This window comes from Cyanistes caeruleus, chromosome 6 (assembly GCF_971803275.1).
Source record: "Cyanistes caeruleus chromosome 6, bCyaCae1.hap1.1, whole genome shotgun sequence".
Classification (NCBI taxonomy): Eukaryota; Metazoa; Chordata; class Aves; order Passeriformes; family Paridae; genus Cyanistes; species Cyanistes caeruleus.
In genome coordinates, this window is record NC_141706.1 from 54,798,849 (window position 1) to 54,825,865 (window position 27,017).

Below are 27,017 nucleotides of genomic sequence, written 5' to 3' on the forward strand. Positions count from 1 at the left end.
TCTGCAGAGCTGGTAGGCCAAAAAGAGCAAAACATTCTTTGAAAAGGTCAGAAATCAGTAAGTAAAATTACATGGTGACATTTTTTTGCCCTAGAAAGTGCTTGCAACAGTCCTGAACAGCTACCTAGGCAACCAATTCCCCCCTTACATTTTACTCTTTATTCACTGTTTGTTGTCTTGGCTTTACAGAGGCAAATGTTTGCATACATTCTCTCTCAGTTTCTTAAATAAATGCTAACTGAGCAGCAATGTTGCCATGTAACCCAGTTCAGAGTGTATGTCCAGTGGCAGCAAAGTCAGGTGGCACAGGAGGAGTACAGAGATGCTGCTTGCCACTGCAGGGAGAAAATTAGTGTGGCCAAAGCTCAGCTGGAGCTGGAGCTTCCAGAAATGTAGAATTAAAAATAAAATAAAAAGTATAAATAAATAGTTTTTCCAAATATTTTAATGACAATATGCAGTGTAGAAACAACATCAGCCCATTCCAGGATGAGGATGGACACCTCACAAACAGAGACAAGGCAGAGGTGTTTAATGCTTTACCTCTGTCTTCAGCACCAGTGATGAACAAGGGGTTCTTAGAGCCCTGAGCTGGAGGACAATCACTGCAAGAATTATCAACTCCCAGTTGACCCTGAAATTTTGTGGGATCTGCTGCTCCAGCTGCATCCCTATAAATCTATGGAGCCTGGTGGGATTGATCTGAGAGTTCTCAAAGAATTAGTTGACATAATTGCAAAGCCTCTCACAATCATTTCCAAGTGATCTTGGGAATTTGGAGCTGACTGGAAGTTAGCAAATGTTGTCCCAGCTTTCAAGAAGGGCAAGAAGAAGGATTTCAGAAGCTACAGGCCTGTCAGACTCATTTCAGTGTCTGGTAAAGTTATGGAGAAGATTACTTAGGGAAGTATTGAAAAACACCTGAAAGACAATATAGTCCTTGGTCACAGCCAGCACAACTTCATGAGAGCAAAGTCCTGCTTATCAAACCTGATCTCTTTCTCCAACAGGTTAACCCACCACTTGTTCTAGAAAAGTCAGTAGGCATACGTAGTCTCTTCAGACTTCAGCAAAGTTTTGTTACTGTCAACATCCTTCTGAACAAAATCTCCATCCCACAGCTGGATAATCATGTTAAACATTGGATGAGCAGCTGGCCCACAGGTCAGGTACAAAGGGTTGCAGTGAATGGGGTGACATCAGACTGGGGACCTGTCACTCATAGGGGTTCCACAGGGCTCCATCCTCATGTACTCATCAACATCTTCATTAATGACTTGAACACAGGGCTGGAAGGGGTACAAAGTTTGCCAACAACACAAAACTGGGATGAGATGTCAACTCCCTCAAGGGCTGAAAGGCCCTGCAGACACCTTGGCAAATTAGAGACATGGGGAATCACCAACTGGATGAAGTTCAACAGAGGAAAGTGCTGGATTCTGCATCTGGGATGGGCAACCCTGGTTGTATGTATACTAATGTGTACTAATAGCTCTGCCTGCAGAGCTTCTCCTTTCTAAAGCTTTTGAGATGACTGCATACATTTATTTCACCATTCAGCAAGCCTCCATAGCAGACTGGCTGCTGGCAACACTAGCCTCAGCCTCCTGAAAAAGCTGTAGAGTACTTCCCCTGCTCCTCCAGGGGTTTTCCACATTCCTTGAGTGCAGCTGAGTAGATCTGGCCATAGCTGGGGTTTATTACATCATTACAATTGAGCCAGTAGAGTTCCTCCTATGAACACATAAAATTTAAAATCTTAAAATCAAAGCAGAATTTTGAGGCACTGTATTTGCAAAATTATGTTGATATTTAATATTAAATACATCACCAGCCAAAAAACCAAAATCTAGAGGTAGTCCTAAAATTTTTATTCAAGTGAATAAGGAGTTAAAAAAAGTACTGAAAAAAACACATGGAATGAAGATCTTTGAGATTGTGAGTCTCAAGATTACACAACCAAACTGGAACTGGTGCAGGGAAATCAGGGAGAGACCACGGGGAGGTATTGCTGATAGTAGAGCATGACTCAACTAGATCCAATAAAGACAGAAAATGTACCAAGCATCCTTTATTCCGAGAAAGAGAAAGAAAGGAAAAGCATTGAAAAACAAAGCAGCGATTCCTGTCAGAATACACACCAAGTAAGTGTTTTGCACTAAAACTGTAAATGGCAAACCAGTGGAGAGTGGGAGCCAGATATGTTCACTGGTGAATACCACCAGTCACTATATAGACCAGCTTTTTTTCCTGAATTGTTCGCTTTCAGAATTAGAATTTTATAGCAAACTAAGGGAGTGGACTGTTCTTTTCTCTCTTCAGTTCTCGTTTGAATGAATATATGTTCTTTGTGTGGAATTCTGCCACTGTGGTTGCCATTTCAGATTTCAGTTTATTTGCATAAATAGTACAGGAAAACCATCTATGCCTCTAATAAACAGTCCAGAATTAGTTCTCTGTTAATTATCTGACCTTCAAGATTGAAAGTCAATGTAGTAAGTAAAAGGGTATACTCTGGAGTTTGGCTATAATTCTGATTCATATAGAGATTTCTTCCATAGCCTTGAAGAAATTTTGGCCCAATTAAATCTTTAAGTGGTATTTGGATTCTGTACTTGTTCTCAGCAGACTGAGTAGTCAGAGACAAAGAGCAGTGTTTTCCAGAATACAAACAGTAAATTTTTTCCCATGGAAAAAAAGATATCTTAGACTGCAAATGAGATATTTGATCTTTTCTGTTTTAAAGATCCAAGTCCTCCAGAAAGTTGGCTTGTTTACCTCTAACACCAGTAAAATAAAAAATGCACTTGTCTTTACCCCAAATAGGGATAAGAGCTGTGTGTGCGTGCATGCTCATGCACAATTCTGGGAGCTGTTGTACAAACACATGACTGTTTCATACACATCCAATGGGTATCTTAGCTGTGTTTGTGTTTGCCACCCATATTAAAATATCAGTGGTCTCACACTGGATACAGTAGATAAACATTGTTTTTACAATACATTATGGGAGAAAATCCAAGAATATGATGTCATCAACAGAGCAATGAGTCTGCTGTGTTCAGGGAGGGGCAGTAAAACCATGAGTTAGACTCATTCATACTGGAGAAGGAGCTGTTCCCAGAGACGTGTTGCACTTCGCTCATTTGTACCTGCTCAGTGGTGAATTTTCAGTCAAGGTAATGTTTTTTCACTTCTATTTCATGTGAAAAGTTACTATTTAAATTCAGTGCAGTTTTTTGCTTTTTGGAAACCACATTCTTAATGTGTTTCTGGTTTAGTGACAAGAGAGCTGATATTGCTATTTTTCTAGGAAAATGGAGGAGAAAAATAATTTTTGCTAATGTGATTTTGTAACTTGTTGGGTTTTGCAGAGTTATAATATTTACAGAAAAAATGTTTTGTTTCATAGTGTCCAGTGTATCAAAGCCAAAGGGACTTCACTTGTCACAGAGACTGTCCCATGTACTGGAGGGTAAGGATTTCTGCTATCCAGATGACACTTCATGTCTATAATCACACTATAGGCACTGTTTCTTTCATCTCACAAAAATAATCAGAAAGTACGAGCAGCTAACTTTGGTTTTGGCTGAGAAATTACCTACAAAATAGCAGGGAGAAACCAGGGAAAATTCTTTTCTGTACATACTGATAATTTTTTCTCTGTTTATTATTTTGATTGTAAACTTTGGTGGGCAGGATGTGGAAGTGCATGTGTGTGTACCTTACACTGCTAATCTGTCTCATCTGCACTGACTGAATGGCAAAGGCTAAACCTTTGAAACTTATACTACAAAGAAGAAAGGTTTTGGATGACATTTAAGCTACATTATTAATTTATTTTTAAAATCTGTATGCAAATAAAAATATCAGTAAGATCTTGACTTTTAAGGTGCTGATGAAAACAAAGAGCTTAGTAGTGGTATTGTAATTAGAATAAAAAAAAAAAAAAGCTTGAAATATATGCTATACTTTTAGCTATTCATTTTCCATTACTCAGTATCCTAAGCAGCTTAGTGTAATAATAGAAATAGCCATAAAGCCAAAAGTGTTCAAATAGGTAGCCATTAGAGTTCTTGTTTTAATATTTTGTATGTAGAGTTGTCATCCTCTAAGATATGGGTACACTTTTATCTTTTAAACAGCTGTACATATTTTCCTAGAAACCGGAAGACAGTTATGTGGGTAAAAGAAATCTCTTTTTCCACATATGAGTCTCTCAGATTGAAGTATCACCATATTGAGTAATATCAGCCATATGACTTTTATGTAGTCTCTGAAAATGTGCAATCCTTAAGAAAAAAATTAAGAGAAGCGTCTTAGCATTCCAGTTTCATTTATAGATTTCGAAGTGTATTTGTCTTGTTTTCAGTGTGAATAGTGAAAACACAAACAGAATGGATAAACATGCCCAAGTTAATAAAGACCTTGGAACAGCAGATCCTGAAAATCTTTGTCAGGTTTTTCATTGGGCCCCTGAGAACATGTGGGAACAAGATTAATCGAGTTACTCAGTGTTACCTGAACATTTTGTTCCGACACTCTAACAAAAGAACCATCTTTCCTACTGACTTAGAGCTTCCTGAAATCCCATCCTTGCACAGGAAAACAGCTTTAAAAATTCTTGTAGCTATTTAATATTTCAAGTACTTTCTCAGGCAGAAAACAAAAGGAATTTGGGTGAATTTTAGGACATCCATTATGAAAACCCTAAAATTTATTGTTTAAGAGCGGCCAGTGTTTAATAATCTGTTTTCATTAAAAGATGGGGGTAAAAATCTCTTAGGCACTCAAATTCCACTGTTTTTAAAAACACAGAAGAAAAAAAAAATCATATTACAAGTCTAGGAACACTTATCAGAGAACAGAGCTTTGCTTTCAAAACAAGTTCTCTCTCAGTAACCAAATCAACTGCAAAAGTACACCTGAACCCATTAGCAATGCTAATCAATATAAAGTTGAAAATAAAGAACAAGCAGAGAAAAACGTTGTTTAGCTGAAATGTCCACTTTAACATTATTCATAAGCCTTGTTCTCTTGTCACTCGTGGCTTTTTAAACTTCCCTCTCAAGTACTCTGTAGAGAGGTGTTTCCCCCTACCTTATCAAAAGGCTTATCTTCCTTCCTTCTTGCATTTCGCACACGGAGATGGAAAGTTCTGCCTCTACCTGGCAGAGGAACAGAGTCCTCTAAAGTGCAGACAAAATCTGTCCTTTGCCAGCCCTTTCTGGGCTGTAGCAGAGTTTGGTGGCTGAGGAATCGCTCCCTGGAGCAGTCTTTGGGTGCTGACTCACGAATGGTTTGGAGGCACACCTGAACCATCCTCTCCCTCGGCCAGGTGCCCTGAGCAGGGACACAGGGACACAGGGACACAGGGACACAGGGACACAGGGACACAGGGACACAGGGACACAGGGACATCGCAGCCCTGGCCCAGCAGAGGGAAAGCACACAGCATGAGAGCAATGCTTTAAATTTGGGCCTCGCAGGTTGGCTGCACACAGACCAAGCTGTAACTGCATGTGATCACCACAGTGGTTACACCTCATTTACTTAGAAGTCAAGCTAATGAACTGGGACTGAGGGACTCTGGGCATGGTCCAACACCCCACTTAGGAGCTAAATGTTGGAGAACAGGCACAAATGAGATGCAGACCAGAGAAATACAAGGAGCAAAGTTGCCTGCTAAAAGCATTTCTCTTCAGTCTGATGATAGGCAAGTCAAAGCTGCTATATCAAACTTCACCAAAACACTTAAGGACTTTGGATGTTCCCTGAATGGGTGGATTTGATTTACTTTTGCTTCTTTGATGTATTTAAGTCCCCTACATGTTAGCTCCTCAACTTGATTCAGCAAGGTTGGGTTGATTTGTGTGATGATCCCTGCAAAAAAATCTGATCATACAGGTCTGCAGATTCAGGAGATTTACGCACTAAGGTATGCCAGAATGATGACAGTATTGCAAAAACACAGTTCAGACTATGGTTAATTGGCAGAGAATGAAGCTTTCAAAATGCAGAAATCCATTTTTCCCATCCATTTTATCTGAGATTACTGTTAAATGCCACAAAAAAAAAAAAGTGAGTGATCCATGGTAGAGGGCCAGGTCTTTTTAACATTAACAGGATTTACATATGCATGCCCAGAGGCAGAACTGGTCATAGGTGCTTTTCCTCCTGCAGTGTTTCCGGCTTGGCAGAAAGTCCCTTTGGGACTGCACCCCAGTGCAACCTCTTATAACTTCTGCCATGGTTGTAAGAGTTCCTATCAGCTGTCTGAGTGACTGAAGGTCACACAGGGCTGGCTGCTGCTCTGGAGAGTCATGGGTTACAAAAGAAGGGCAGCAGGTCCCTCTACCCACACACATGGAGGACAGCGATGTGCCCTTTCCTGATGTGAAGGATAACTCCCTACAGGTAGTGGGCAGGCAAGTAAACTGGAGGTGTTTCATCAGGTGCCTTGAGCATTTTTATAAAAAGTAGCTGTTAGGCCTTCATAATTCAAAGTGGGACCTGATCCTTAAACAAGTAGGACAACAGAAATATTGCAGTACCTGTTGCTAGATTTTGGCTCAGTCTGCATGCACCTCTCACCTCATTCTGCAGCAGTCTTTCCCTGTAATAAGTCACATTCTACACTCTGTATTATATTTGGATTCTGTTTAGATTAGAAGCTCCTTGAGGCACAGCCTGTGCTTGCAAGACTTTTTCACACTGATTATCCCCAAAGCCTCTGGCCATCAGTGTAACACAGACAGCATGGCAGTGTCCCCAGAGCTGTGCTCCTGGTCCTACCTGCTAGACTGCAGCAAACATCTCACCAGGAAAACAAGCAGATGGAGGCACAGAAACAAGAGATACAAGTAGCTACACAGGCTGGATCCTCAGTTGGACTGAATGTTTGCAGTGCCCTCCAAATCAGCATCAACAGAGTAATGACAGATTATAGAAGATAAGGTGTTATGAATATATCAGCAGAGATGAACGACTTGCTCACTGGTAGCCTGCTTAACATATTATTGACACATCCTCTTGTTCTGGCCTCAGTCTCCAAGAGGGAAAGGTCTGTGAAAGGCTGAATTTCCTAGCTGTGAAATTAGGAGATTACAAACATGTATGTGATACATTTTCCTTTACCTATCACAACAGATAGACCTGGCTCTGGGACACATAATATGCTCCAAGTCAAATTCTAGCCTTTGCAACTGTACAGCTTCAGTTCAGCACTGAGTTCAGCCAATGAACCTTACAATCAGCAGTGTCACCAGGGTGTTTATCATTACAGTTTCATCTCTGCCTGACACCTGTTCTCAGGGATGAATTTTTCTTTCTTTATTTGTTCAGATTCAGTCATCTTATACAAGCCTACCTGACACTGTCTATTCTGGGGAGCCCTCCCACATGCTCCTCATGCAGAATCCTGTTTTACCTGCTCAAGACCAGCTTGCAGATTGCTGTTCACCTTGGCATCACCTAGAGAGGATTCCTGTGCCTGGTCCTACTAGTGCTGGGAGTGCACACAAACCACTTTCTCCCTGAATGAACAGCAAAAGAGCAGGAAAAATATGTGAGGCACTGAAGGTGACCTGGAAGTATCTGCTTTGTGGAAATTTTCTCTCTGTATACATACACAGACATATATCTATATATCTATATATCTATATATCTATATATCTATATATCTATATATCTATATATCTATATATCTATATATCTATATATCTATATATCTATATATCTATATATCTATATAGATATATAGATATATAGATATATAGATATATAGATATATATCTATATATCTATATATCTATATATCTATATATCTATATATCTATATATCTATATTTCTATATTTCTAGATTTTTATATATGTATATATGTATCTATATCTACACTCACAAACACACATTTAGAATTATTAGAATCTTGTCAGGGAAGTAAAATACTTGTTCCTTTGCATATCCATGCATCCCTGTCCTGCCCATTGCTAGGGGATGATCCTACATGGAACCTCCATAACTTTCCTCCCAGATTTTTTACACTGTGCTAAACAATCATTAAATATTTTCATCAGACATTTCTGATATGTGTATCTATTAGGATAAAAACATCAGTTGCATTTTTAAATTTATTTTCCTTTGCCTGGACAAGGATCTCTTTTCTTCTCACAGTTAATGCCAAAATTTCCAAGTTATGAGGATCTGGGACTATCCCTCATGGGCAGATAAATAAGCAAAAGCAATTATCTGCTTCCAAGCCTGTAATCTGCATAGAGATTTACAGTTAATAGCAAACTCAAAGTGAAAGAATTTGGAATAGCTATTTACCAGAACAGGGGAACCAGTTTAAAACTAAAGAGCTTTCTCCGTGCCTGTATTTTTTTTTCTTCTCTGTGAGTTGCAAGTTTATTTTTAAAATGATAGTAGTGCAGTCTGACTAAAGCAGTTGTAATGAATCAGACATGAATGCAGATCATGAATGGCTGGGATATTGTCCACAGGAGTTTTAATTGATAACATACACATTTTTTTAAGAACAGCATGTGGAGGCAGGTCCCGTAAGACAACTGTGTGCCTTCACCTTCTGATTATATCCTTCCTCTGAGAAACTTTTCTTTTTTTTTCTTTAGAATAGTCACCTTATAGCTGATAAATTCCAGTAAGCTGGGTCAGCAAAAAGGACATTTCCCAGAAGTAGAAGGAAGTAGAAGTAACAAAGTGGAGTCAGTTTTGTGTAGGTGTTTCCTGCAACACTTTATGAACAATCTTTTTTGGAAATGTAAGAAGGCAGCAATTCATTTTCTTCTATAATAGATGTAATCTACAAATTGGCATTTAAATCATACTGCAGCTCATAACTGTACAGTATGAGACATCTGGAGTTCCAGACTTCTACTGTTCACATCGTGTATTTCTACAGACAGGTTAAGTAGTTTCCACTGCACACTTTCCTCTCTGGGTTTAAAAAAAGGGTTCAATGGAATATATTAATAAATTTTGTCTTAGAATTAATGTACTTTGGTCAAGTTACTTTTTAAAATCAAATAGAAGTTTGACTTTAAATACAAGAATTAAACTATTTCAGATTTTGAACTATTTTGAAGCTGGGTAAAATATGGATCCAAATGGTGCAAACTACCTAAGTTTTCTAACATTTTAAAATGAAAGTCTAAGATAAAGCACCCATAAGCCTGGCATATACCTGACTTAGGCAAGAATCCTTATTCATTTGGTTTGCTTTGGAACCCTTTACCCTCTCAGGAAATTAAACCCTTCTTTTTCCCTTCTTTCCTTTCTTCCATTTCAACATTAACATTTCTCCTTCTTCATCCTTCCTTTCTTCCCGACAGCAATGCTTCTCCTCTGTTTCCTTCAGCAGCATTATGTTCCCTTCCAGAACTCACATCCACTCATTTCCCCTTCACTTGTTCCTGCCCTGACATCCTGCCACGAGCCTTTGCTGCCTGCTGCAGAAAACTGTCGCACACAATTCTACACAGTGCTCTCTTCTACGGCGCTGCAAAAGTGATGGTACACAAGGTCAACAGTGACACAGTTAACTTAAATCCAAATGTTTTTCAAAATTAACAAAGCTGGTCAGAGGACAACATTTCTGTTCCAGAGGAAAATTGGTGAATGGTCTTGATATTCTTAACAAAAGCAAGAAAACAAACCACAGATCAAATGCACACACTAAGGATAAACCTGTCTGGGAATGGGGAGCACTGAAAAGTGATTTTTGAAAGAGGCATCTTCTTTCCTAAGCAAGTGCCTGAGGGATAAACTGTAGTGAATTGTGCAGTTGCAGTCTCTGGGTTTGGTTTTTTTTTAACTACTCCACTGGTAAAGATATTAAACTCTTAGCTGGCCAGAGAAAGAGTGGATCTGGGTCACCCGCTAAACTGTGAGCAGTCAGTGCATCGCCTCCCTTGTTCAAGATAAGAAATCACGTCTTTAAAATATTTTCTGTTTTATTACCCAAATATTTTGTGAAAAATCTTTCTTTTAAAATAAGTTTCTCCAGAAATGTTCTGTTTTGATAGTCATTTTAGTAGGAAATGAAAATTCCCCTCCTTCAACACTTTAAAAAGTATCTCCTACATAGCTGTAGTAATACGCGAGTTTAAGGTACCAGAAAACATGATCCAGCAACTATAGCAGAGCAGAGGGGTTCAGAACCACCCCTCCTCACCCTGCTGGTCACTGCTTTGGATGCAGCCCTGGACACAATCGGCTTTCTGGGCTGCAGGTGAACTCATGTCCAGCCTCTCATCCACCAGAACCCCAAGTCCTCCTTGCCAGGGCTGCTCTCCCTCCCAGCTTCTGTTGGTATCAGGGGCTGCCCCAACCCAGGGGCAGCACCTTGCACTTGGCTTCTTGAACCTCCTGAGCTCTGCATAGGCTCACCTCTGAAGCATTCCTTCTCTCTGGGTGGAATTCTTTCCCTCTGGATGCATCCCTTCCCTCCAGTCACTTGCATCACACAGCTTGGGTCATTGGCAAACTTGCTGAGGGTGCACTCGATCCCACTGTCTGTGTAAATGACAAAGACATTAAATTTCATCTTTGTGTTAGCTTTGGGTTCTAAAATAGTTCTTTGAAGGAGCTGTGGCATATACTAAGGGAATCTGTCTCTCTAACTAAATTGTTACCCTGTATTTTTTTGTTGGGTCTGACATTCTGGAAAGAGCAGATAGGACATATCTTCTTTGTGAGCACCAGTGCTCAGAACCTGTATATGCAGAGCAAAAAAGAAACTGTCTGCACCAGGTCCCAGCAGGGCTCTGTCATCTCCTGTTGCTAACAGAGGGATAACAATAAATTAATGTACAATTTAATTTCAAAACTGGCAAAGCACGAGAAGGCAAAATTAAAATTGAAATCCAAACACTGACTGTTGTAAATCAGCATTGTAAATTATACTACTTCCTGGCTGGAGAAGTGTCCAGAACCTTCAAGATCTCTCAGTGTTGAAAGTCATATCCATGTTTGTACAATTCAATCACCAAATGCCTGTCAGCTTGCATTTGAACATTTAAGTTCTAATAGAGATAGGGTGTATTCTTACTAAAGAAATGTTGTCATTAGAGTTCCCCTGGGTTTTCAGTAGAAAGATAGGCTCCATTTGTATTATATCTAATTACTGTTGTTACTATCAAGATAATTGCGATACAGTTTGAAGCTCATTATAGTGTGAATTACACACCATTTCTAACAGTTACATCTGTGTTTGAGCTTTCTCTACAATATATAAAGTGTGGTGATTTCTAGCCATGCTATCTGAAAACTGACCTCTTTCCCTTTGCAAATATTTCATGTACTGGCAAAATGAGGAGCAGATACACGAAAATAATATGAAATGACTGTCCCAGCTGCTCAAGAAACAACATAAGAGGATGTGTTTGACCTAGGAAGGACAAGGCAAAATGGCTTTCTGAAGTTTAGCATTTAAGAAGTGAGGCACATTACAGACTAGGCTTCTCCTTGAGAAGGGAACTCACCATTGCTTGCACTGCCACATTCTGATTTTAGTTGTTAAAATAATATGAATTTTAAAATAAACAAAACACTCAAATTCTTTAATAAAGACTACCTGTCATTTAGACAATTAGCATAATGTCACATTTTTATTGCCTTCCATGACAAAAATCAGCAAAGCTAGGGACCGTGTTCTGTGATGATCCACAAGAAATCCTATTCAGGAGGTTGACAACTGAGCTCATAGTTTAGTGTAGCTGCTGTCAGAAGTTCTAAATTAAACTAGGACTACCTTCAGAAAGGTGTGTTAGAGGTGCTAACCCAAACAACCTGGGAAAATATCCTCTCTTCTGAATTTCACCTGTTCAAAATTTCACCTAAGCATTATATATTTTTAGTTAGATACTTTTAGCCTGTTCTGTTGTCAGAGCCTAAAGTGCTGTTAGAAAACTGTACCATTACTCTGAAGCTGTCCATGTATCCCTGTGGTGAGAGGCATTAGGAGAACACAAGGCATTATTACTGATTTAGAGGGAGGACAGATTCTGCCTGTGATGCCTTCTGTACTAAGGGCTCCTCTGCCTGCACAGAGCCATCAGTATGTGGCTCAGCAATGGAAACAGCAGTGGTGACTAAAACATCCAGCTGCTGGCAGGGATGACTCTGTAGCTGCAAATGTGGTTTTCAGACATAATGTGACAGGTTAAAACCTCTTTTATGTTTTTGCTAATTACAGCAGAGTAAAATCATCAGTTACCTGTATGATAAGAAATGAGGAAAGCGGTAGCTGTCAAAGAAATCATTATTAGATTTTGTGACAGCAACCAGTCACACATACTGTGAGCTTCTTTGGGAGCTCTTTGCTGCTGGAGACAATTGGTCTTTCCTCAAAGGCCACACCTGTGAAAGACAGTGGTGAAAATGTGCAGGAGATGCTGTGTTATTGCAAATACATGAGAATAGTGTAAATATTATAGTGACTGGAGGCACTCGAGATGGCAAATCTCTTATTTTTTCCTAAATAGCTGCCAAAATGTCCTCAAGGTGCTAGAAGTGAAGTGCTTTCAGGGCACAGAGCCAGTTCATATGAAAGGCAAATCTCTCCATTAAATATTTAATGCTCAGAGGGACCAATACTGACAAATACTACTAGGCCATTAGACCTTCACATTTTACAGTCATGAGAACCTAATGCTGTTACCCAGGGAAAAGAGCAACATTTCAGTTGCTAAGAGAAAGGTGTGGCTAAACGGGGCTGAGGAGGTCTGGTGGGAGCAATTCATCAATGAGCAAAGCTTTAGAGGACATCCATGTGCACGTCAGGGAGGCAGCCTTGAGTGGAGGCTTGTGCCCTGCCAAACAGCTCTCCTGTGCCTCCACTACAGCAAAGTGAATAAAAGAATCACTAACATTCCTGGGGGACCGATATGCTTCAGGGCTTACAGCCTTTTCCTCTTAAAATTCCTCCTCTGAGACTTTATAATATTGTCCACCTCTCTGCAGGATATTCCTATTGTCCTCTGTAACGAAGACAGCAAGCAATTTACGTCACTGGCACAGTTCATCTGTGCTCTCCTGTCTTCCATACTGAGATCAAGACTGTATCTAAACTAGATGAACCCCAAGATCAGTTATAAGAACCCACACTATGAATGGCTCGGTTCCCCCACCTCATGTCCCAAAATCTGTCAACAGCCAGGTGAAAATTCACCTTTTTCTTTTCCAGGTTAGCTGGTTTTGGCCTGGCTTTTGCCATAGGTTTGAGCTATCTGGGTTTCAGGAAAGGCCGTTTTCTAAAGCAGGAAATTCTTGCTTTAAGAAAGAAATATAATTTAAGTGCACCAAGTAATCTTGATATGATCACTAGCATTTCATTTCCTTACCACTGGAATCCTTAGCTATTCACTGGGCTCAGGGTATTGTCCACTGTTTGAGAGGCACATTGTACTGTTTGATACCATCAGACCTGCTATTTCACATGGTATCAGACTCCTGCAATGGATATTAAATTGCTCTCACAATGCTAGTGTGTTAAATACTTAATTTTGTAGTGGTGATGGGGTACAGCAATCCCTTATCTACAGCAGAGAATTCTTATGGCACCTGCAGAGCTTGAGGGAGTAGATACAACCACCTTTGACATTTTTCCAACCTGGAAAAATGCCATATTTGCATGTATTTCTACATGCCATATTATAAAACTCATTTATTTGTCTTTGTGCTTCAGTTAATTTGTGCAAGCTGTGATCATTCAGCTTTGTAGTCAGACACCATGAGTGCAAAGTGTTAAGGGACATACATACAAGATTTCTGCCCCTGGACAAGACAGGGCTTCCCCGCAGCCACTGGCACCCAACAGGGAGCCCAGTGAGGTTCCTGGGGCCAAGGCATGTTGCTTTCACTCTGAGCACTGCTTTGGCTGCTTCTCTCGCTGCACAAATGTGCAGTTTGCATTGCAAGACAGTTCAGCCAGAGGAGATATCATCAAGCTAGGCAATGAACCAGGAACGGGAATAAATTCTGTTAATATACATGTCATCTTCTCAGCAACAGATCCAATGTCAAGCATAAACTCTGCAAATCTTAAAAATGCAAGCAAACCACAGTCTGATTATAGTTACTCTTCACAGGAGACCTTCCAGCTAACAATAGAAAATACAAAACATCATTTTGAACCAAATAGGAAAATCAAGTAAACAAAACCCAAAAGATCACAAGTCAGACATGGCTGCAGACCTTAAGCTCAGAGCTTCTGAAAGCAAATGCTAACAACAAATGTCAAGGTAGCAATATGCAAGAGTAGGCTGACCCAAGATCACATACATGTGAAAACACAGAGGACTGATAAGACTCAGTTTCAGAAGTGTGATAAACACATAAACACATGGGCCTGACAGGGCTCTTCTCTCTGAAAGAGCAGATAAAGCCTGTGACTCCCCTAGCCCTAGCCTGAACTCTAGGTGTGAGCTGAATCTTACTCCATGCATGGCTCCCATGAAAATGTTCTCAAGGATGAATTGATGTGGATGACTGCTCTTCATTCCTGCTTTTGCAGTCCCACTCCTACTGCAGCTCCTAGATTTCTCACTCTCCTGACACTAACCTAAATGCTAATTGTTGGCTGAGCTCTGGACAATGAGCACTCATGGTTTTCCTTACCTGTTCTCATATGGGAAATGCCAAAAGAAACAAACCAAAATATCCTGCCAGCCTTGCGGGGTGAGCTTGTGGTCAGTTTTCTCCTGTTTTAATATTTTCCTTCTCAGTTGTCAAAACATTTTAAGCAAACACACTACAATACACACAGAAAAGTGTAGATCCGGCTGTGACTCGTGTTGTGTAAGATTTATGTGCTTTGCTGCTAGAGTCAGAAAGTTATCAGCTTGGTTCAGGGACACCAGGCTGTGGAGCAGAGCCACATTAAGTCTAAGGGAGCAGGAGTTGGGTGGGTCCAAGAAGATCAAAATCCTCAAGAACTAAAGAGAAGAGTAGCAAGTATTCACAAGGAGAGGGAGAAGAAGTTGTGAGATTGGCATTGTAAACCTCCAAACTGATGATATTTCCAAAGATGGAAGATTCAGATTCGATATTTATTTAAGTATTTATACTAACTGGAAATATCTTCATAAAGATAAATACTCTCAATCAACATTATTCAATAAGCTTGTGGCATCTTGGTACACAGGCATGTGAATCACCCAATTTCCAGATTTTATTCCAAGTTAAACAGAATAGAGATTTGGAATTAGATCTTTCATCTGCCTAATGACTATAAAGAAAGGAGCAAACTGGCAAAAGAGAGGAACAAATGGAATAAACAAATTTGTTTAACACTTAGATTTAAGACTTTCATGTATTTAATTTCTTCATAGACATATGCTGTCTTGAGAAAGCTGGAGATGGGGAAGAAATAACTCTAAGTCAAAACAGCTTAAGCTTTATAAGCTTTTTGAACAGCAGAGATTGAAGTGTGTACTGGGAGGATGTGAAAGGAAGTGATATTTGTTTCCAGAGCAGTTAAAATTCTTTCTCTGCTCTGGAACTACAATTATAAAAGTGGCTGAGAAGTACAGGAAGTTCTACTTCAGGATAATTCTGCTTTATTTGCTAACCCATCATGTACAAAAGGGATGGGGAAAGCTGCACAGCATTAACATAATAGAAATCTTCAGGAAAACTGTGGTTTTAAAACTTTTTTAGCATTTTCTAAACCAGGTATTCAGGTCTAAATTTAACTGCGGGAATTGTTGCTGTGAGCACATCACCATGCACATGTTTTGTAAGTATCACATTTTCAGTTCTTGATGGCCCCACAGTTGCAGACCTCCTTTATTTTTTTTTTATAAACCCTCTCTAATATTAGTAGAGGGTTTATCCTCATATTTCATTGTTTATCCTCATATTTAATTCCTTCATCCAAGCTGTGCCTTGCTATGATATGTTTTAAAACAACTCTAGAGCAGTGTTCAAAGGATTTGGCATTTCCTATTACTTATTTACTTATACCCTTCCCTCTTTAATTTAATGATGCTTTGATGCAGCCTTTCTCTGCAAAAGGAAGGTCCTCACTCAGTGTATCACTAACAGCAACGTTTTCCTGGGATATTTTCTACAGGTCAGGATCTGTGAAAGATTTCCATACAAGAGGAGTTACATAGATCCAAAGAAAAGCCCAGTGAGTTAAAGCATGCAACGAAACTGCAACTAAACCTTTATGGCAAGAGTAGTCCATCTAGTCATTGTATTCACCACTGTCCCATGGGATGTGCCCATGTAGCCTTGTAACAGCTCATCTGAGAAATTTTCACAGGAGATACTGAATCTACTCACTTTTGTAAAGTAATCTTAGTAAAATTGCTCCTTCAGAATGACAGCAAAATCCAGCTTTGGTGACATTTGCAATATTTTGTAAGTCATTTTAATAGAAAAGTTTCTAAAATATTGATGGCAGCAAGTCAGAGGTCAAACATGGGCTGACTCAAACATCATCACCAGATCTGAACTAAATCAAAACTTTTTAATGAGATTAGTTCTTTCCCTTATACCAAGGTCCTGTGATCAGGACAGTACTTCTCTCTGAGCTAGTTCATATTTTCCTTCTCCTTTCAGTTCTCACCACAGTCCAGCCATGCTGCTCTTCTCCACTTCAGTTATAACTACCTAACACAGAGATAACTTTTATCTGAGTCATCACAGTTATTGACTGAGCTCTGTAAAGAGCATTGAAAAATTACATTCCAGGTTTCTAAAGCTAAAAAGTATAGGATTTTTTTTTTTTTAGGCAATTTTAACCCTGAAGAGTTTAAAATAAGTATATTCAAGGTTTCCACTTGGAAAAAAAATATGTTATGCAAAGTGATTTGCATAAAAGTTATATATAAAAAATAGGTTTTGCATTGCACTTGATTCGACTTCTGCTCTTTCCACACCTTTCTTTAGCTGGAATTGAGTGGCTTCATCTCCCACACAGGGAGAAAATTAGTAGCCTCTTCTCACCTTAGTTTCATTGTTATTGAAATAACTACTTTAACAGAACAACTTTCTCCCCGCCCCCATTTTTCCTAACATAGTTGATGCAGATACCTTTAACAGTAACTGTGGAGCAATGGTTTCTTTTCATGGTGTGCCTCAAGCTTACACAACAAATAATATCTAGAAGTTACGCTTTTGAGAGGTAGCTTCTCTGTATATTTCCTTTACTGTCCTAATTTTCTGGAAAACTATGGAGCTGATTTGTTTTAAAAAGAATTTTTTTCTTTTACAAGGTTATTTTTGTCCCAGGCGAGTTCCTGAATCTGGTTCAACATGAAGCCTCATGAACCGCGAGGGCAGCCGTAGGGTAAAAGGGACAGTGAGGAGAGAATGAAAAGCGGGAAACCTTTAAGTTAACACTGCCACAGAAAGTGTCCACTGATCTACAACCTCAAATGTAGTAAAGCCCATTAGAGATTCATTATACGCAGATTAGAAATTAAAAATTAATGTCGTGGGATCTGTAAAAGCAGAGCGTTTTAGGAATGTTTCCCACACTTCTTCTACCTCTCCAAAATAACTCATGCCTCCACAGTAACAGAATTAAAAGAGCATTCAGAGAATGTTTCAGAGATGCCACAAGAGTGACACAGTTTTACCTTCCAGTGTTCTTCCAGCTAAAGATACAAACCTAACCCATTCTGAAGCCAAAGAAAAGGTTATGAGTCCCACTGGGCTTGGATTAGGCTGAAACAAAAGTATCTGTGAACTGGGGATAGATGACAAAGGTGCTTTTTTTTCAGGAGGAAAAGTTGCAAGAAGACCAGGTTGAAATAGAAGCTTTGAAAATAAACCTTATAGAGAAGGTATAGATTTATAAACAGGTACCTTGAAAAATACAAAGCGTCAAAGCAGGCTGGGCTCTGCATAGAAACAGAGAGTCAGAGCAGAGACTGGGGCAGCCCTTGATATTTCTTTCTGCAGCTAACACGTCTTCTAAAATATCACCCTGTCAGAAGCCAGCCAGTGCCTCTCAGTTTGCAGCCACTCACTCAAACCCATAATTTTGCTCCCATCTTTTCCTCTCCTCTGTGCCACTGAGCCCCAGCTGTACGTGGAGCTGTATTGTGTGTATGGCAAGCCAGCTGAATGTATCCAAAAACACTTTTGGCCACTGACAGAAATTAATGCAAACCAGGTAATTGTAAAATTCTGCTAAGGATGCTACAGTCTGGGTGTCGTACATATACTCCACACACCCTGCTAAGACAACTCTGAAATTAATGGAAAATAAGGTGGCTTTCTAAGCAACTTTCATCATGGATGATCATCCATCGAAGGAATTCCTCATTTGGAGAAGACTACTGGGTCTTGAGCCCACTCTGTCCTTGCAAATTAGACTGTGTAGGAAAACATCAGGACTGTGCTCCTATGCTTTTTAATATTCTCTCTTTTGCTCCAGCAAACAACATTATAGCAGTTAACATCAAAACAGCATTTATCTGCTTTAGGCTCCACCTCTTGTTTCTGAGGACTAAATTAGCAAGGTTAATATTACAACAATCTCAGTATATACTAATTACAAATTTCACACCTTGTTTCTACAAAGCATGTAATCAGTAAAGTCACAAAAGCTGTAAAATATACATTACAAAGTCTCTCTCTTATTCTCACAGAGTAGATTGCTGCAGGTAACATTGAAATAACCTGAACTCTTATTGCACATTTCAGAACTTGTCCATGTATGAGACATGACTGAGACCATCATGAGACATTTAGTAATTCACTGTATGAAAATGTTTAGCATAGTACAAGGACAGATTAACACCAGCGGCAATACTAATATAGTCATGAGTTCATCAGCTGTAGGGCTTCACCCAGACCCAAAAAAATGGTGAAAAACATTCACCTGAAGCAGCATTCCATCTGGGGAGTAAAGCAGCGCTGGAGCTTGCATTAACCCAGTAGCAGCATTAACATTTCCCCTCTCCTTCCCTTCCTTAGCTCATATCTCTTCATCCTTAGAGCACTTTTTGTTCTAATTCAACATATTCCCCTCCTTTTCTTTCAAGAACTTCTGTAGGGCCCGGCATGTATTGCTGTCACATGGAGATTTTTCCCTCCACATTCTAGGATTAACCACTCTGCTGGACTCTAGGTGCTCTCCTTGGCTTGCTGATTAACTCATGCCTGTCTTCTGGCGTGCTCCCTCCAGAGCCGTATGTGTGGGTCAGTCCTTGACCAGCAGGACCTCCCGTGAGTTGGGCAGAAGACACCAAGGTGCCCTGGTGATTGTCCAGCCCCCAGAGTTTCAGGCTATGGCACTGGTCACCACCACCTTTTTGGGGTTCTTCTCCACCTGCCTGTAATGACAATCCAACAGCTGATTAACCCCTTCCTCCCAGTCCCTCTGCAAGGGTTCCTCATTTGCAGCATTGGCAGGATCATGCCAACACGCAGAGTGTCCCCCATGAGCCGGCCCCAGAGCCCTCCTGCCTTGGCAAGGGCAGTGTCTGCAGGAGACACAGGGCTGGTTGCCACCAGCTCTGTCCAGGCCATGGCTGCTTCCCACACAGGACACCTGTGAGTGCCCAGTTTCACCACCCTGAAACACCCTCCATCAAAACTGTGCCCCTTGTTCCCAATGCTATTAAAAAAATACTCCAGAACAACACAAGATAATGACTGACAGTGGGTTTGATAGATTGTCAAGGAGCAGGTAACTCACAAAAGGATGTGAACTCCATCAGGTTCAAATTCAGCCCCCACAGGGGTCCCTCAGAATCAGTAATGATAGATTACTTCAGCAGGGCAGTATTTCAATCAAGACTGCCACATAAAATCTTATTGAAAGTCCCTGCTGAGATATTAGCTTGTCTTGCATTGCACAGAAAGTACTTGTAGAGAATGTGTGAAAGGATCACATTTATTTCCACCAAAATATGACAAGAAAATAGCAAATCACTGCCTTCTCTAAGCTGTGGCTTTGTCAATCATAATTTATTCAGCAATCACATACTTTAAATGAGTTTCCTGTGTGATATAAAATAGCATTGAGCACATAAGTTTAACCCTAAGCATTGTAAATTGAAAATTAGCATTTTACCTTGTTCACTCCCCCATTTCTGGCAATGCATTATGGAAGGACTTGAGACTTGACCAAGGAGGCAGATTGGGCATGACATGGCCAGAAGCCCCATGTCATGGGCTTGGTGACATCCTAGCTAGTCTCTGCACACTGTTCCTAGACCATAGTAATATAATATAACTAACTTATTTTAAAGAATTCTAAGTCTTTCCCATCTAAAACCAAAATCTGAAAGAGATTAATTGCAGAGAAAATACAGATAAATCAATATGCAGTTTTGGAGCTGCCAGTTTATTTGCTATAAATTAAATTCTGTAAATTAATGGAATGAGGGAAAATCACAGAAAAAGCCAACATGGCCTTTATGACCACTCTCTGAATTACTAATGCTCATCTTGTTAAATATGTGCATACATCCAACCTCAAAGTGTGAAATAATGCACTTACAATTTATTTTTTTTCTGCTGGTTCACAGCCTATGACCAACAGAAGAAACAGTTTCTGGTAATTGCATCAGGCAACAGAACATCTTTATTCTCAGATGACCTCTTGTTGGCCATCCATTAGTATTTCACTTCCTATTTTTTTTTTACAATGAAAAGTGCCAGCATAGAAAGAAAGGGAGACTTGAAACTGCTGTTTGCAGTTTGTTAGTTGCAGCTCTCACATCCACACAAGCTAGGCTTTGAGATATTTAAGTGCTACATTCGTGTTTTATTAACACAAACTACACAAAATATGACCATCATTTTTCATCAGTTCTGCAACCAATAGCCAAATTTCTGTATCCATATTAAGCACTGATACTTACCAGTCAACAATTCCAGCAACAAGAAAACAAGCTGAGAACCCTCACCCTTTGAGGAATTGCAAGTGTTCCCTTTTCACTGCCAAGTTATGAATTGAATAGGACAAGTGTCTTAATTAAAAATACATTTGAAAAGTTTCCAATCAAATGATAATATAAACAGTGGTTATTATAAAGACCTGAAGAAAAAAGAACAGAATTTCCATCACTCAGTCCAGAAAATTATATGTACAGATCTGGGAAGCCAATCTTGCATTTGAATAATATCTCAGCATTCATTATCCAAGAACACAGCAACAAGAAAACACAGGTAACATTTTATCAGTAGTGAATGATGCTGCACACTCAACTTCTGTTTGGTTCTAGTAACATTTAAGTATACATCTGATGTTTCTGCCCATAAATAGCTCCCTGTATGATCTCAGGCTGTTCTGATATGTAGAATGTTTACTGTATTCTTGTTTTCAGACTGTGCTCTTGCACAAGCTGGCTGACTGCAAACAGGTCCTGGCTAACAGGATGGCCACTGGCTCTACCAAATTGCCAACCCATCCACTGCGCACCTCTTAAAACTGAGCTCCCTCATGAAGGTTGTACCATTTATCTCTTCTGTGACTTGGCTGCAGAAGGATTCTATAACACAGAACAGAAATACACAGACAATTCCAGTGGGAAGCTGAGAAAGGCACACTGCTGGCAATCACCTCATCGTTCTCAATGCAAACTAGAGCTGCAAACTAAATGTCTGTTTACTGTACAGTCAAAATATTTGGGAAAATATATGGTGTTCTTTGGGGAGGAAGCACCACTGAATTCCACCCAATTCTTGCTCTGCAGGGGAGGGTGTAAGATGTTGCAGAATGTGACACAGAACTAGCAGTTTTACCATGAGCAACTTGAGACACCAGGTACTTTAGGAGACCATGGCTAATGAAATAAAGAGATAAGAAGACAAAGTAATGATGAACAACCTCAACGAATTAACAAAGCCTTGCTGCAGCACAGTTCTAGTGAATAAAGTCTTTTAAATATTCTCTTCAGTTAATCCATTCATAACAATATCTGCTGTTGCTACATCCCCCCTGTTTTACTTGCCCAAAGCGGGTCCAGGCAGTCCATAGCAGTGCAGTCTGTAAAACATTCCACAGACACACCCAGTGTCTGTGAGAAGAACCCAGGGAACTGTAGGCCTGTTCAAAAGCTACGCTTCTAGGACACTAGGAAAAGCAAAAGACAGCTCTTCATAATTTGTCTTTCGCAGCAATGAGCTAGATGTAGCAATCTTATGTCACCTGTTTTTTCTCTTCACAGAAATGGTTTCCATCACAACTGAAAATGTTACTCAGCTGTACAGCATGACCACTCAGGAGCTCACAGTCAGTCCAGAATATATCCACAATAATTCAGGAGTGAATCAGACAGATCAGTATGAATGTGTTAATGCAGATGTATGGAAATGGCTACTGGATTTTCAGCCTGGATTTCTCTGGTTTATATTTATTTTGGGATCAATAGAAAATTTCTTTGTACTCACCGTTCTGTGTTTCCACAAGAGTAGCTGCACAGTGGCAGAAATTTACCTAGCAAACATGGCATTTGCTGACCTATTGTTGGTCTGTATTTTACCTTTCTGGGCCATTAATATTTCTAACCATTTTCAGTGGCCTTTTGGCCTGTTTCTCTGTAAAGTCATCAACATAATGAGTCACATGAACTTATATTCTAGCATTTATTTCCTGACACTAGTGAGCATTGACCGCTACCTGGCCTTGGTGAAAACCATGTCTCTTGGGCGGATGAGACGAACCGTCTGTGCCAAATGGAATTGTTTTATAATCTGGACATGTGCACTGTTCATGTGTTCACCTACAATGGTGTTTCGAAATTTGCATTACTTTGAAGAGCTCAACATCACAGCCTGTGCTCTTCTTTACCCAGCCAGTTACTGGGAGCCCACCAACAACTGCTTGCTGAATATTGTGGGGTTTGTGATCCCACTCTGTGTAATTACCTATTGCACTGTGCAAATCATCAAAGCCCTACGAAGCAGTGAGCTACGAAAAATGAAGGTAGTCCAGACAGAGAGGAGAGCCACCATGCTGATCCTTGCTGTTCTCCTGGTGTTCATCATTTGCTGGCTCCCATTCCAGATCACCACATTCATGGACACAATCCGTTACTTCTCACCCACTCTCACATGCCTGGCAGAGATCAATGACATACTGACCCAGATAGCCACATACTGTTCCTTTAGCAACAGCTGCCTGAATCCAGTCTTGTATGTGATTATTGGGAAAAACTTCCAGAAGAAGGCTGTGGAATTCTACAAGGGCTTGTTCACAAGGAGGTGCAGAAAATTACAGTCTGTGCAAATGGAAAACTCCCTGGACACTTTAAGAACTTCCATTTCAAGTGAATACCCAAGGAAAAAGTCTGTTTTGCCATTATCCCAATAGCATAATTTTAGGAAATCCTTAAAGGAAGAAAGGCTTCTAACATATCAGTCTCCACTCATATCCATCTGCTACAGGTCCACAGAGTAAACATGGTAGTGTTCATTATGTGAGGGAAAACAATGGTTTGTTCTTAATGAAAATTCCATAGAGACCTGCTTCTAATGTTAGTGGATGTTTTTCATGATCGAATCCTATTTTGTAGCTTATTTACTTACTTACTTATTTTCATGGCTGAATGAAACTTGGCACACATTATTGGGAATGTTTTTCTAAGGTGTACATAAAATTCTCTGAACAGAGCCCCAGTACAGAAGCTATTGTCAGGATTATGCAGCTACATATGGCTCCCCTGATAGTGAGTTAGATAAGATGTTTCATCTGAGAGGGGTTTGTATTTGAGTAAGTTCTCTTAAATGAATCCGGTAAGGATGCGTTTTCAGATGTGTCCATCCTTTTGGCTTTTAATTTCTCTTTTCAGTGATCCAAAACCATCTGATTTCTTCATTCACAAGCAGTGCCTTTTTGCAACTGCTCTGGCTAGTTACAGATTTACACAAGAAAGTACGTATGAAAAGTAGCTGAAAAAATGGTAAAGCACTAGTGGAAGGGGACCCACACCCATCTGCATGAAGTTAGCTGGGATTTCTTCGTAGAAGAAGATTCTTTACCCCTTCTGCCTTGGAGTGAAAGCATTCACTTACACTTTTTGAGTGAGTGAATGCTATTTATATTCATGCTTACACTTCAGCTCAGAGACTCAGGTTTTTAGTACTCACAAAGCATAATTAATCTTATTCAATGGATATACAAAAGCTCAGCACAGCTGGTATAATCTCACAAACAGAAGAAACTGAGAATATGAAGGAGAGCATTACCTAACTACATTAGAAATCTAACTGAAGATAACAGGAGTCTTGAAAGCTCAGAGTATTCAAGAATGGCCTTTTCAGATTCTAGTAATACCTACATTTTATTTGTAGGGTTAATCTGTGAGATTTTGACATGAGATTGCTTTTCCCCAATTGGACTGTATTTTTGAGATAATTTGATGATACACATAAAACCCTCAGTGTGTACTGAATTGTCAGTATGCACTTTAACCTCTAGGAACCGTGATCAAAACTGAGTGGAAGATGAAGTAAGATATGCTGAAATTAACAGTCTTTGTTCCTTTCAAAGCACTTAAGGTTACAGCTTTTAAAGCTACCAAGGGAAATGGAGTTTGGTGACATGAGTAAACTCAGACAGCGACTACATGGTCTTTATCCATCAGAGCTTGAATGGAGAAATAAAGTTCATTTAAAATGAGAGATTTGTATTAAACCTTCAAATAACTAAACCACAAAGTAGAAGTGTGCAGATGTGATTTAAAGACTATGGGATTTAGATCACTGTATATGATTTATGTGCAATTTCCATGGTTTTTCTTTGACAATCCTATGTCATAAATACTTCTATTTGCTCACCCTTTTTATTGTCTGAAGCAACGAGGACAACTATGACGAAACACTGAAAGGCTTTCTGTTATATCCAGTGTTATCATACTGTCTCATCCATGAGCGTGCTGTTCATGCAACCCTTACACAAAAGGAACTCTGTACAGAGGTTACTGAGGCAAAAGAAGGTATTTGTGAGTATTTGGTACCGAGATGTAAAATATAAAAATGTTATTATGGTAACATCACATTAATTTAAATAATGTAAATATATAGGCACTTTTTGGTTTTGTTTTGGTTTGTTTTTTTTTTATGCAGTAAGCATGTACAAAAGAAAATAAAGTACTTTGGGAAATGAGACTTCCTGGAATTTTCTTCTCTAGCCTGTATCCTATTACTAAGGAATGATTTGTCAGAAGTCCAGCTGTTCCAGATGCTTACTTCACTTCCCATTACACCAAAGGAAAGTGAGCTGAAAAACCAGAATTTTAGCTACTTTGAGATCTTTCTGTTCAGGGCCCATTTCTGAGTGCTCTTGACTGCCCTCAGTCCCTTTGGAAGTTTAAATCAGAATTAAGGCAGCTAAGAGTACTGAAATATTTTTGGTAGCTTTTCTCTGCCGGCTGATAGCTCAAGGCCCTATGAAGACACCAGCAACAATGGAAAGTCCCTGTAGCAGCTTCTGCACATCACAGAACAGATAGTGTCAGCTCACAGACTACTTAATTCACATTTTACTGACTCTTCAGTGTGGTGACACATTTGTGGTATTCACATGCACCATTTATACACGCAACAAAAAACCCCAAGAAATAAAGTGTAATGTCCAAGCTACATTTGACCTACTGACAGTTTCCAGTCACACTTGGCTCGGCTCTGTTCTTATAGAAACATGAAAAAATATGAAGACTTCTGGAAAAATGAGGTTAGACTTTGTCCTGAAAATTTCAGAGCTGAAGATGCCAGACAGTAATCATATATTTTCATTCTTCTTTATCCTGCCCCCCTCTTACCTCTGCTCCTAGCTTCTCTTTTACTGAGACTGCCACGGCTGTTATCAAGACTTTGGCCGTGCAAAGAGCTGGCTCCCCATTCAGCCTGACAGAGGTGGGGACCACGGCCAGAGGAAGGGCAAGGATGACAGAAGCCAGATGATATTTCTGGCCTTCAGCATTCACAGGCAAGAATAATTCTGATTTCTCTACTCTCTCATTTTTCAAGTGGCTTATTGGCTTCATTTGAAAGATTGAGTTTAAAAGCTGTTACACAAGCCACTGCAGACGGGAGAAAGTCTTCAGACAGGGTTTCAGTGGAGGAGTTAGGATCTTGCTTCAGATCTCCCAAATCCCTAAGCTGTCTTTAGCCACTGAATCACCTTTCCATTCCATTCTTCCATCAGCACATTGCTGGCTTTTCAACCTATATTTGCTCCTTCACCTTTTGCTCTTTCAAGCTCTAAACTGTAGTTAGTAGGGCTTGATTATTACCACACTGTGGTAATAAACTGTGATGGTACCAGGATCATTCTTTGGGAATTGTGAATAACTGCATCAGAGTTTAAGCTCTCCTTAGCAATCTCTATACTATATGTGAAGAAATCCAACTAAGCTGAACAAAGAGTTTTACATCAAAAGATCATCTCAAAAACCTTTCTGCTATCTCAGAACAGATGAACAGTTACAGATGATAATTAAGCTGATTTGCCAAACATTTCAATAGTGAAAATACAATCGTTAAAACATACTGATCCAAAAATTTTGTCCCAATCGTTAAAGACTGTAGCCATCTTAAAAGGAAGATTTTTAATGGCTGGAGTGCTGGATCAAGAGCCAGATTTCTGGAAACCTTTGGGAATTTTGATATTTGTCTACCTTGTAATGTGTGTGATAATTAAGCAGTCTTACCTCTAAGTTCATCAACATGTTTGTTTAATCATTCTGATCAGAGAGATTCAGTTAGCATTTGTGAATTTTTCTGCAGCTCTAGAAAATATTTACTTTCTGCAGGAAAGTCTGCCTAGACGGTGTGATTAAAGATCATTCAAGCTTAAAACATAAATAAATATGTTTTTTACAGTAAAAAAAAAAACCTTAACTATTGACTCTTCTAGATATTTTTGAACTATCCCTTCACATTCTTTCAATTCATGGTCCATTACCTCTGTGCAAACTCTGAAATGCTACCAGATCTTCATATACTTTCCATAGGTTGAAATGAGGAATGAAGTTGTAAAGACATAATAAATTAAATCCCCTTTCTGTATAAAGTTACAGCTTC

General features: G+C 39.6%; 1 protein-coding gene across 5 annotated transcripts; it reads left to right on the forward strand.

Moving 5' to 3' along the window:
* Positions 1-1,977: 1,977 nt before the first annotated feature.
* BDKRB2 (bradykinin receptor B2) lies at positions 1,978-25,100 on the forward strand. 5 transcript variants are annotated; one of them, XM_086893844.1, is made up of 4 exons: positions 2,080-2,144; positions 3,413-3,475; positions 21,317-21,438; positions 22,160-25,100. In XM_086893844.1, the coding sequence occupies exon 4, from the start codon at positions 22,162-22,164 to the stop codon at positions 23,302-23,304; it is 1,143 nt and encodes a 380-aa protein (XP_086749970.1). In that variant the 5' UTR covers positions 2,080-2,144; positions 3,413-3,475; positions 21,317-21,438; positions 22,160-22,161; the 3' UTR covers positions 23,305-25,100. The 5 variants fall into 5 exon arrangements, with proteins under 5 accessions (XP_086749968.1, XP_086749970.1, XP_023783383.1 ...); XM_086893843.1 differs by lacking the exon at positions 2,080-2,144 and adding an exon at positions 3,091-3,179; XM_086893842.1 differs by lacking the exon at positions 21,317-21,438 and having other exon boundaries at positions 1,978-2,144.
* Positions 25,101-27,017: the final 1,917 nt, after the last annotated feature.

What these genes read in the sequence shown, in the direction of transcription:
- BDKRB2 (XM_086893842.1), top strand. An exon ending in ACTGTCCCATGTACTGGAGG is followed by an intron (nt 3,476 to 22,159) that starts GTAAGGATTTCT and finishes TTCTCTTCACAG; the next exon opens with AAATGGTTTCCATCACAACT.